The sequence below is a fragment of the Bufo gargarizans genome, chromosome 1 (genome assembly GCF_014858855.1).
Source record: "Bufo gargarizans isolate SCDJY-AF-19 chromosome 1, ASM1485885v1, whole genome shotgun sequence".
Classification (NCBI taxonomy): Eukaryota; Metazoa; Chordata; class Amphibia; order Anura; family Bufonidae; genus Bufo; species Bufo gargarizans.
The window spans coordinates 704,287,784-704,299,813 of record NC_058080.1 but is presented as its reverse complement, the minus strand read 5'-3'; the positions used below and the strand labels follow the sequence as shown (position 1 = coordinate 704,299,813).

The window sequence follows — 12,030 nt, the reverse complement described above, 5'->3', positions numbered from 1 at the left end:
TTGCTTTTATCAAATCTTCCTGAAACTTTGACTTTTACCAAATCTTTCTGCAACTTTGACTTTCACCAGACATTCCTGCAACTCTTACTTTTACCAAATCTTCCTGCAACTTTGACTTTTACCAGCTCTTCCTGCAACTTTGACTTTTACCAAATCTTTCTGCAACTTTGACGTTTACCAGATCTTCCTACAACTTCGACGTTTACCAAATCTTCCTGTAACTTTGACTATTACCAGATCTTCCTGCAAATTTGACTTTTACCAGAATTTCCTGCAACTTTTTACCAGATATGTCCCAGACTGAATAAATTATTTTTATATTGACCTAGGATGCTATGAACGTTTGATTTAATTTGTGCGTGAGAAAGTTAACCCAGACTCGGGCATTATTGTTATGTCTACAGATAATCTCAGACACTTAGATCAGCTCATTTTTTTTACCAATTTATTTTTTAACCTTAAATATATCAGTGTTGATTACACTTCTGCTCACAACTGTACAGACATGCAGTTATCAAATGTGTTATGATAATACACTCATGTATAGATTAATCTCTTGGTTCTATACTTACTCCTTAACTATTGTGTTGTATGAGACACCTCAAGCTGTGCTCCCAAAAACTCTCCCACCACCTTGTTCTCTTGGAGTCTGATGAAGACTAGGATCAAGGAGGGTGTTGTTTCTCTTTGAAGAGACACATTTATTTTACAGGCAATTCTCCATGAGAAAATTAGGCAAATTAGATCATATGAGGCAAACCAGAGACATCCATCTGTAGACAGCTGTTTCAGGGTTCTTGCCCATCATCAGTACAGAGTGCAGTATGGTTGTCGGGATCAAAATGTCTTAGATGTAGCTCAGAGTTCTCATTGAAGAGATGCATGGTAAAAAGTATGCAAGTATGCAAACAGCAGTTTTGGGGCTCTTGCCTTTCATTGGTACAGAATAGGGTTATGGTTGGCTGGATGAAATGCTATAGATGGATGTAACTTGGGGGATAAGGGCAGTATTGGTTCTCCATGAAGAGACTCAGTGGTTTACAAAAACCTTTTTTTAGTCTCCATAGAAAATGTATGCAAACCATATCATACAAGCTGAATCATAGCCATCCACCTGTAGATACCCCTGGACTGTGTTTCAGTTATTTCATACTGTCATTAAGTAACCTGTTCTGCACTGATGAGAAGCAAGAACCTCAAAACACTGATGACTCCACTGATTAGAACCTCCAAACAGCTGTGTACAGATGGTTGTCTCCCGGGTGGCTGCTATGATCTAATTTCCCAGACTAAGAACAAATCAAAAATTTTATGTCACATTCCCTATTCTTATAAATAGCTATCTGGGAAGGAATGTAATGTACACTATGGTGGGCACTAATCTAATCCATTCCTAATCTGCTTTGAGGAAGCATTCTTCATTTCAGAATCATGATGCTCCCACAAAGAAGGTGGTTGGAACATTTGACCCTCTATATATTTATATATATATATGTATATATACTGGGGGTTTCTCATACCTAAAATATACCATAAATGTCTGATGGGTTGGACTTTCACCTCTGGGTCCTACACTGCAAGAGAATTTGGACTTTTGAAAGGAATTAGAAGCAGAGAGATGGAGTATAAGGAAGATCTAAACCCAAGGTTGGTCTTGCCCTCCAGAGTACCAGAGGATCCTCCAGTAGGCCCAGGCTCTGATGCAGTGGTGGCCGCAAAGGTCCAGGAGTTCACATTGATAGACAAATGGATAAACATAAATCAGATAAATAGATTAGAATTCTGTTCTGTTACAAATCTGTTACATCTAGATATGAAGATGGGTGAATTAAAATCTTCTTCCATAACAAGTTCTTCTTTCTTTTTATCTTCTCAGGACCCGAGGGCTGCAACCTGTTTATCTACCATCTGCCCCAGGAATTTGGGGACACCGAGCTGATGCAGATGTTCCTGCCTTTCGGTAATGTCATCTCCTCGAAAGTGTTTGTGGATCGGGCGACAAACCAAAGTAAATGCTTTGGTGGGTAAAGATAACAAACATAATAAGCTTCATCCAGGAATTTAGAAAAAAGGGTTTTTCTCTAGACACTCACCTGCTTGATTTCATTGTAATATTCTCTCCTCTAGCCTGATGTCTGCTCATGATAGGGACTAGACCCGGAGGCCGGAAGCGACCGGCAGTATCACTATAATATCTCTTCACTGCACCAAGGTGGCGTCAAACCAGTCTCATGGTCCAGGACACCAAGAATTATTCCATATGCAGCCGCCATTAGGATATTTCAGGGATTCATTACAGGGGCTGTTCCAGAATGGTGTCTGATTGCTGGAGGTCCCACTGCTGGAACCCTAACGATCACTAGAATGGGGTCCGTCCTGTGTCTTCCGTTTGAGGGAAGCAACAGTTGCCCATGTGCGTTGCAGCTCATTCAATATTAGAGTGCTGTACGCTGCTATCTCTATCAGCCCCATAGGAATTGAATGGAGCGGCAGGACACATGAACAACCATTCAAACTGGGGACGTAGGACCCTCATTGTCCAAATCAGTGAGAATCCCAGTATCAGGACCCCAACCGATCAGACACTTAGGGCTCATGCACATGAACGTATTTTCTTTCCATGTTTGTTCCGTTTTTTGCGGACTGTACGCTTAACTATTCATTTCAAAGGGTTCTCATAAAAAAAAAACTGAAGTTACTCCGTGTGCATTCCATTTCCGTATGTCCGTATTTCCGTTCCATAAAAAAATAGAACATGTCCTATTATTGTCTGCATTACGGACAAGGATAGTGCTGTTCTATTAGGGGCCAGCTGTTCCGTTCCGCAAAATACGAAATGCACACGGACGTCATCCGTATTTTTTGTGGATGCGTTTTTTGTGAGCCGTATAATATATACGGTTGTGTGCATGAGCCCTTATCCTGTGCGTATATGGTAAATTATTATTGTTGGACAATCCCATTAAAGGGATATTCTTTACTCATGTATAACACACTTCAACTTTGCAATATATTGGTATCAGTTTCTCATAGGTTTCAAGATCTCTACCTGCTGTCAGTGAATGAAAACCTTTACTGTTTACTGCAAGAGGATAAAAAATGTAGATTAATCAAACAAAATACGTCAATCTCTATGTGGACGTTAGAGCATGCTGCATGATTGATCCAGAGTATGTTCATTCTATGGCAGATATGCCGCAAGTTTTCCTCATAGGGTAGAACCAGCAGGAAATTCATAGCTATTTGCTTTGGGTCGGATGTGGATTTGTGGCAGAAGAAGAAAAAAAAATTACCCAAATTTAATCACATGCATCACATGACTGGGATAGGTTTCCATTTAGTGGCGGAAAGCAGAGATCTTGAAAAAGGTGAGAAACCGAAACACACATTGCAGAACTTCAATATGCAATATTTTGAGTTTTAGTTTGTACATAGAAGTGGAACCATTTCTTGCAGATGACACATAAATGTATTAGCTCTGTGAGAAGGCAGTATGGGCTGGCGCCTGGGGCAGCGTGTTTCTGGGGCTGGTGCACGGCTGTCTCGGCATCGTGGTTTATAGTGATTGATATTTGGTGTAAACTGTATTTATTATTTTCTACTTATCAATGTGCACCAAATGCTCCAGATTCTAGTGCTGGAAGATTGGGTATCATTTGCCCAGGGGTTTACATAGAGCTGGGCGAAGGGCCCAGAAAAAAAAATCAAAATACGGTGGCCACCTTGAGATGGTTCATGAGACCACTGTCTATGACTATCCACTTTAACAGAAGGGAAGAGCACTTGTTTACCCCATCTGGCTGGGGGAACACTAAACTGGGGCCCCTTCTCTCTGTGGGCGCCATAAGCAGCTGCCTTTATGGTACAGTACATGACCAATGCCTAATAGATGCTGGTCTATGAGAAGATTGCTGTAGTGCAGCCCTTATTCATTTAAAGCTGCAGTACAGATGTAGCAGAGTTGTTTTCATCCTATCACTGTGGGGCGCAGTTTCTGTTGCATTAGAGGATGATTTGCCAGTCACAATCTATCAGTGTTCTTCATACCAGGAGATACTGCCTATTCAGATGGGTGTTCCTATTGTCGATATGTCAGAGGATATGGCATAGTTGTAGTTCAAGTTGCCGATCAGGACACAGCCATGTGCTAAGTGGCAATCACAGCTCTGCTACACATGTCTATAGGTATTTAATTGGGTTATCAATTATTAGGAAATAAAAATACATGGTGCTTTCCTTCACAAACAGCGCCACACATGTCCATAGGTGGTGTGTGGTATTACAGCTCAGCCCCACTTACTTCAGTGGCGCTATGCTGCAATACCAGACAAGTACCCATGGACAGGTGTGGCGCTACTTTTAAAAGCCACATTTTTTTATTTATTCTTGACAACCCCTGGATATTGTCCTAGTGTAGAATGAGATATTACTGCCATCCCTGCTGATGGGGGCTCCACTGATGCACAGTATTATACTTGTATAGGAGTATTATCTAGACATTGTACGGCACTGTTATCAGCTATTATTTACTCACTGTACGTTGGTAGTACATGTGCACTGTATGGCAGTATTAGGCATTGGTTGGCACTACTATTCAGGCACTGTACCGTATGTAGTTGTTATTATTTTTGCAGTATATGGTGGCAGAGGCATAGTGTAACATTGCTATTTGGCCAGCCTATAATATAGTTATTTACAGTATTTGGGCACATCCTGTATGATGTTGTTGGGCACTGTATGGTGGGGGTAGTAGATGGTGGGGCACTGTTATCTGAAGAAAGCAGTCATGTTTTCTAATCTGATGGCCACCTAGTAGATTTCCAGCAGAGCCGATTGACCTGAGTTTGCCTGGTTGGATCATTACCGGAGAAAATGGAAGGTCAATCAAGCAGGACTTTGTGTCATGGACGTGATCAAGACAATCGGAGATCTGATAGGATAAATTGGCTACGAATCACAGAAGTAATCATGTGCTTCCATCGCAATGTATTCCTTGAACTTGGGCAAAGGAATTGGCAGCCCCTAATAGGGCCGTAAAAAAAAACTGAACATGTCCTATTATTGTCCACATTACAAAAAAGGATAGGACTGTTCTATTAGGAGCCAGCTGTTCCGTTCTGCAAAATGCGGAATGTACACAGCCGGTATGCGTGTTTTGCAGATCCGCAACGGTCGTGTTCATGAGCCCTAAAGCCAAGCCTTGGTACTATATTCCATAATGAGAAAGTGAAAACAGGTTAGACATGTTTGTTAAGTTATTGAAAGAGAAAAACTACAATATTGCATTGACATAAATATTCAGACCCTTTACTGAATATTTAATGGGGTCCGGGTTCGGCCGAACTTCAGGTCAAAGTTCAGGTTCGGGACCCGAACTTGACCCGAATTTGACCCCGAACCCGGACCCTATTAAAGTCTTTGAGGACGCCGAACTTCACTTTATTATCTTTCGTTAAAACATGGTTCTAACGGAAAATAATAGCATTCTTAAGACAGAATGCTAACTATAATGGCCATTGAGGGGTTAAAAATAATTTTAAAAAAACTAACCTCATCCACTTAATCGCACAGCCGGTATCCTCTTCTTTCTTCTTTCTGCAGGACCTGCAAAAGGACTTGGGATGACGTCACTGCAGGTCCTTCTATCTTCATTCAGCAGGACCTGCGATGACATCATGCAGGTCCTTTTGCAGGTCCTGTAGAAAGAAGAGGATACCGGCTGTGCGATCAAGTGGATGAGGTGAATTTTAAAAAAATAATTTTTAACCCCTCAATGGCCATTTTATTTAGCTTTCTGTCCTAAGAATGCTATTATTTTCCATTATAATCATGTTATAATGGAAAATAATAAAATCACCTGAACCCTACTCAGAACTTGAAGTTGAAGCCCCTTTGGCATCGATTATAGCCTCTAGTCTTCTTGCCACGAGGTTATCGCACCTGGATTTGGGGATTTTCTGCCATTCTTCTCTGCAGATCCTCTCAAGCTCTGTCAGGTTGGATAGGGGCCGTTAGTGGACAGCCATTTTTAGGTCTCCAGAGATGTTCGATTGGGTTCAAGTCAGGGCTCTGGCTGGGCCACTCAAGGACATTCACAGAGTTGTCTTTACACTCCCGTGTTGTCTTGGCTTTGTGTTTAGGGTCATTCTCTTGTTGGAAGGTAAACCTTTGTTAAGAATATGTCTGTACTTTGCTCCACTCAGCTTTCCCTCAACCCTGACCAGTCTCCCTGTCCCAGATGCTGAAAAACACCACCACAGCATAATGCTGCCACCTCCATGCTTCACTGTACGGATGATATTGGGCAGGTGATGACCAGTGTCTTGTTTCCTCCAGGCATGATGCTTAGAATTGAGGCCAAAAAGTTTAATTTTGCTTTCATCAGACCAGATAATCTAGTTTCTCACAGTCTGGGAGTCCTTTAGGTGAGGCTAGATTAGGTGGGCAACGGCCCAGAACTGGGCCCTGGAAGATTGTTTCCCGGGCTGCGGCAACAGCGGAGACGGAAGTCGCACGCGTGCCTGATGCTCACATCACACACAGCGGGCGGCCGTACAGCGGGAAGGAAGAAGAGTGTTCTTTCCTTCCAACTGTGATGCCAGCCAGCCACTTCCACCAATGAGGAGAGAGTTGGCGGAGGAAGGGAGGGACTGTGGCCACTGTGCCACCAATGATAATTAACCAGAGTACCTTTAATGGGTCCGGACATTATTCACTAAGTAGTAGGACATGTAGAGTGCCGCCCATGGATCTACCTGCTCTTACTATTATTCCTGGGTGCTGCTCATTTGCCCGCTGTGGCCCCCGTTACTGTCTCCCGTGCTGTTAACTAATTACTACTATGGAAACACCAGGGAGGAGACATCAGCTTCTCTCCCTGGGCATTCCTTCTCCCTGGCTGTAGCGCTGTCCAATCACTGCGCAGAGAGTGAGTTTTTTTTCTCTGGCTGTGACGCTCTGCGCAGTGATTGGACAGCGCTACAGCCAGGGAGAAGGAATGCCCAGGGAGAGAAGCTGATGTCTCCTCCCTGGTGTTTCCATAGTAGTAATTAGCATACAGTGCAGGAGACGGTAATGCGGGCCACAGCGGGTGAACAGAGCGGCGCCCAGATATAATAGTAAGTGCAGGGAGATCCCTGGGCGCCACTCTACATGTCCTGCTACTTAGTTAATAAAGTACGGACCCATGAAAGGTCCTCTTACAGATACAGGAGGTGGGTGTAGCACCTGAGGGGTTAACTGTCGCTGATCGCAGCTCCCTGTCAGAGGTCAGGTGCCGGCTATGTGATTCTGCCACACCCGCCTCCTGTATCTGTATTAAAGGTTAATTATCATTGGTGGCACATTGCACCCCTCCCCCCAGTATTAAAAACATTGGTGGCGCAGTGCACCCCCCCCCCCCAGTATTAAAATCATTGGTGGCAGTCGCCACAGGGTTCCCTCTCCCCTCCTCCTCATTGGTGGCAGTGGCAGCTTCTGACTGGAGCCACAACAGTGTAATCCCAGGGATCCGATCGGTTACCATGGCAGTCAGGATGCTACTGAAGCCCCGACTGACATGGTAATCTCCCAGAGCTCTATCAGGGTGAATAGGACAAGAGATGAAAAAATCCCAGGTTCTAGTCCCTAAGGGGGAAATAATTATTAAGTAAAAAGTAAAAAAAATAAAAAAAATTTATTATTAGTATAAATCACCCCCTTTCCCAATTTTACATATAAAATATATAAACAATAAATAAATAAACATATTACAGATCGCCACGTCTGAAAAGTCCAAACTATTAAAATATTTTTAAAAATTCCTATGTGGTGAGCGCCATAACAGAAAAAAACTAAAAATCATAAGACCCGCCCCCCTCCCCCACATACACACCTGGTCTCTGGGAAAATTGTCTTGCATGAAACTGGTCCATAGTGCAAAAAAGGTTGGGGACCACTGCTTTAGGTGATTTTGCAAAGTCTGGGCAGGCTTTCATGTGTCTTACTGAGGAAATGTTTCTTTCTGGCCACTCTGCCATGAAGCCCAGAAAGGTGGAGTGCTGCAGTGATGGTTGACCTTCTGGAAATTTCTTCCATCTGCACACAGGAAATTTGGAGCGCAGTGACCATCGGGTTCTTTGTCACCGCTCTTACCAAGGCCATTTTCCCCCGACTACTTAGTTTTGTAGGGCGGCAGCTCTAGGAAGAGTCCTGGTTGTTCTAAACTTCTTCCATTCAAGAATTATGGAGACCACTGCGCTCTTGGGAACTTTTAGTACTGCAGAAATGTATGTTCCCTTCTTCAGATCTGTGCCTCCACACAATCCTGTCTCTGAGCTCTATAGGCAGTTCTTTCCTACCCATGGCTTGGTTTTTGCTCTGATATGCATTGTCAGCTATGAGACCTTATATAGACAGGGCTGTGCCTTTCCAAATCATGTCCCATCAACTGAATTTACCACAGGTGACTCCATTCAAGGTGTAGAAACATCACAACATCATTATGGAGATAATAGGAGGCCATAGAGCTAAATTTCAAATGCCATAGCAAAGGGTCTGAATACTTATATCCATGCAAAAATTTCATTTTTTTTACTTTTTTTTTTAGATTCTGTATTCATGGCCCCCTTAGGGCAAATGAAGCATTACACAGTTATCCATTACATTAATGGGCTTTAAATGGACAAGTTAGGTCCTCAAAACCCACCAACACGAAGGGCACGCCAACCGACACCAGAATGGAGAGCTCCAAAACCAGGGACTGCCCTGAAGGGAAGAAAAGATGCACCCTTCCCATCACTGCAGGGCCGATGACAGAGTCAAATTGAGTACCTACTGCCAGCATTTTTGGTACTGCTACTCCTTTTCTCTCCCCTCTCCTGGTTTGGCTGCACTACTAAGTCAGTATTCCAGAGAAAGATCATGTAATAGTCACATGTGGTGGATGACATCGGGGAGATCGGCTATTTCAGGACCTGGACAAGTTGCCATCATTGAGGGATCAATAAATTCTGCACTTAATATCTTGAAGGAGATTGAAGGCTGAAGCCCAAGAGTAAGTGGGTTATCCAAACAATGACAAGAAGACTCGTACTGTATATGGCTACGGAGAAAGGAAATGTAAGTTTGGATCGGCCTGGTCAGCGTTTTGGATTCAACCCACTAGAGAAGCTGCAAAGGGCCCTGAAACGCATGGTTTATACAGGAAGACCTCCCAATGTGTGGATGAAAATAGTTCCTAAAGGAAGAGAAGGTGAAAACTCTTCATCCTTAAAGACTGGAATCATTGGTTGCCCCTAAAGGGGCAGTTCAATTTTCTTATGGATGGTATCGGGAATGAAGAACTTTGTCCCTCATATAAGTGTGACCAACAGAGGTCATCTGAAGGGGGTGAATACGTTTCCCAATTCTTGAATGGAGCTACATAACCCTTCACTTCTAGGAGGCTTCCCTATTCCAGTGACATTCTCATTGACGTTTTGGGCTGTCTTCCTATCAGATGCTGAACACTTCCACCTCCTCGGCAGTTCACTACAAGACAATCCTACTACAAGAAACTTTAGACTAGCACATTCATATACATAGTCACAGGTGCATTTCCATCCAGCCGGGACAATCCTATTAGGTTCCTGCAGCAAAAACTTTCCACCAAGACAATCGAATGGAAGAAACTAAATGCTGCAGTCGGTGGGATTTCCCATTGATAAATCCATTCCTTCTTCCTTCCGAGTTTCTGGCTGCCACACTGGCTCTCTTGTTTGTTTTGGATATGATGTCAGCTTCACCCCCCTCAGACTGTGTTCCCTGTGGCATTCCGAGGGTTAAATTATTCATGGCGGCCATGCAGATTTAAGACATCAAAGGAGAAAATGATATTTTTTATTGGCTTATTTTCCGTTTGCTTACAGAGACCGTGAAAGAGATTTTTTTCTGGAGCAATCTCTGTAAATTTATCTCTATAATAAAATTAGCTTCTATGGCGTTGGGTTAAACGGCTCCCACGGTGACACTGATCCCGTACGTTATAAGAGCATTTCCACCGAAAATCACAAAATCCCCGGAACATAGAAGACCTTGATTCGTCCTCTGCTTCTGTTTGTTTCAAGGAAAGCTGGGTGACTATCGATATGGCTGCTCTTACAGTTCCTGATGGGGAGGTCATCTAGCTTTTCTACTCTAGATCAAAGTGGCCTCCAGGAGGCAGATGATAACCAATACATCAGCTATTGCGCCCTATGGATTATGATCCAGCTTTCCCAGCTACAGATAGGATGACTGAGTGATGTGTATTTATTGGAAATTATTCATTTTTAGGGCTCATGCACATGACCGTTGTTTCTGGCTACATCCGATCCACATTTTCTACGGGTCGGCTGCAGAACAATTTGCTTCAATGGGGCCCTAAAAGATGTGGAGAGCACACCGTGTCCCGTCCGCATCTGTACGTCCGTTCCGTGGCCACACAAAAAAATAGAACATGTCCTATTCTTGTCCATGTTAAAGGGGTATTCCCATCTCAGATAATGGGGGCATATGGCTAGGATATGCCCCCATTGTCTGATAGGTGTGGGTGCCATCTCTGTCCCACACCTAAATCGAGGTGCGCTCCCATTCACTTCTATGGGCAGAGTGCTTGAAACCCAGGATCCTCCGGGCACCACCTTCCCCGCTCCGTTCTTGGTGTAGGTGGGTGGGAACCGCACCTATCAGACAATGGGGGCATATCCTAGCGATATGCCCCTATTGTCTGAAATGGGAATACCCCTTTAAGGACAAGGATGGTGCAGTTCTATAGAAAGAGGGACGTTTCGCAAACTGCAAACTGCACACGGCCAGGGTGTGTATGAGCCCTTAAAGTGGAAATGTGTTTTCGATTTAGAAGAAAAGTCTCCCGCCAACCTAATTAAAACTTACAGTAGATGATTGCGGCGTACGACCAGTCACATGGCTACGGGAAGGTGTTTTAGGGACATAAATGAATCAAATCCAAATGATATTATTTTTTTTGGACGGTCCTCTCCTTATCAGATGAGAATCGTTTTACCAACTCAAGGCAAAAGTTCCCTTTGAAGTCGTCAAAGGCTCCTCTGGATGGTTCTAATGATAAATCTTGTTAAACCAGACACAGATCAATAGAGGGAACATCATTTGTCAGACGAAAGGAGCTTGTGGAATGCAGAAAAGGGGGAAAGAGCAAAAACAACTTGATGGGTTTTATTACGTGGCATGGGATCTGTGAGCCTGGCCCATCACAGGTGAACACTCGGTGGCCATTGTAAGAGGGGAACCGTACATAATAATGTGGAGATATGAAAGGCAGCATCGGTGGCGCTGCAAAGTCCATTGTGCTGCAGATAAATAGAGACATAGGGCACAATGAGACAGTGATGAGACCGCTGAGCCCAGCATACATTACACAGACGCTCACAGGCTTCTGCTGAGATCAGCATACATTACACAGACGCTCACAGGCTTCTGCTGAGATCAGTATACATTACACAGACGCTCACAGGCTTCTGCTGAGCCCAGCATACATTATACAGTATAGACGCTCACAGGCTTCTGATGAGCCCAGCATACATTACATAGACGCTCACATGCTTCTGCTGAGCCCAGCATTCATTACATAGACCTTCTCCTAAGTCCGGCATACATTACATAGACCTTCTCCTAAGTCCGGCATACATTACATAGACGCTCACAGGCTTCTCCTAAGTCCGGCATACATTACATAGACGTTCACAGGCTTCTCCTGACGTTAGCATACATTACATAGACGTTCACAGGCTTCTCCTGACTCCAGCATACATTACATAGACGTTCACAGGCTTCTCCTGACTCCAGCATACATTACATAGACCTTCTCCTAAGTCCGGCATATACTACATAGACGCTCACAGGCTTCTCTTGACTCCAGTATACATTACATAGACGCTCACAGGCTTCTGCTGAGTCCAGCATACATTACATAGACCTTCTCCTAAGTCCAGCATACATTACATAGACTCTCACAGGCTTCTTCTGACTCCAGTATACATTACATAGACTCTC

At 43.7% G+C, this 12,030-nt stretch overlaps 1 protein-coding gene across 1 annotated transcript in view; it reads left to right on the top strand.

Annotated features, from left to right (window-relative positions):
• Positions 1-12,030, top strand: part of CELF4 (CUGBP Elav-like family member 4) — a 997,927-nt gene that overhangs the window by 937,895 nt on the left and 48,002 nt on the right. The window contains exon 12 of the mRNA XM_044276293.1: positions 1,877-2,020. Coding sequence (XP_044132228.1) covers positions 1,877-2,020 — 144 coding nt within the window. The remainder of the gene's footprint in view (positions 1-1,876; positions 2,021-12,030) is intronic.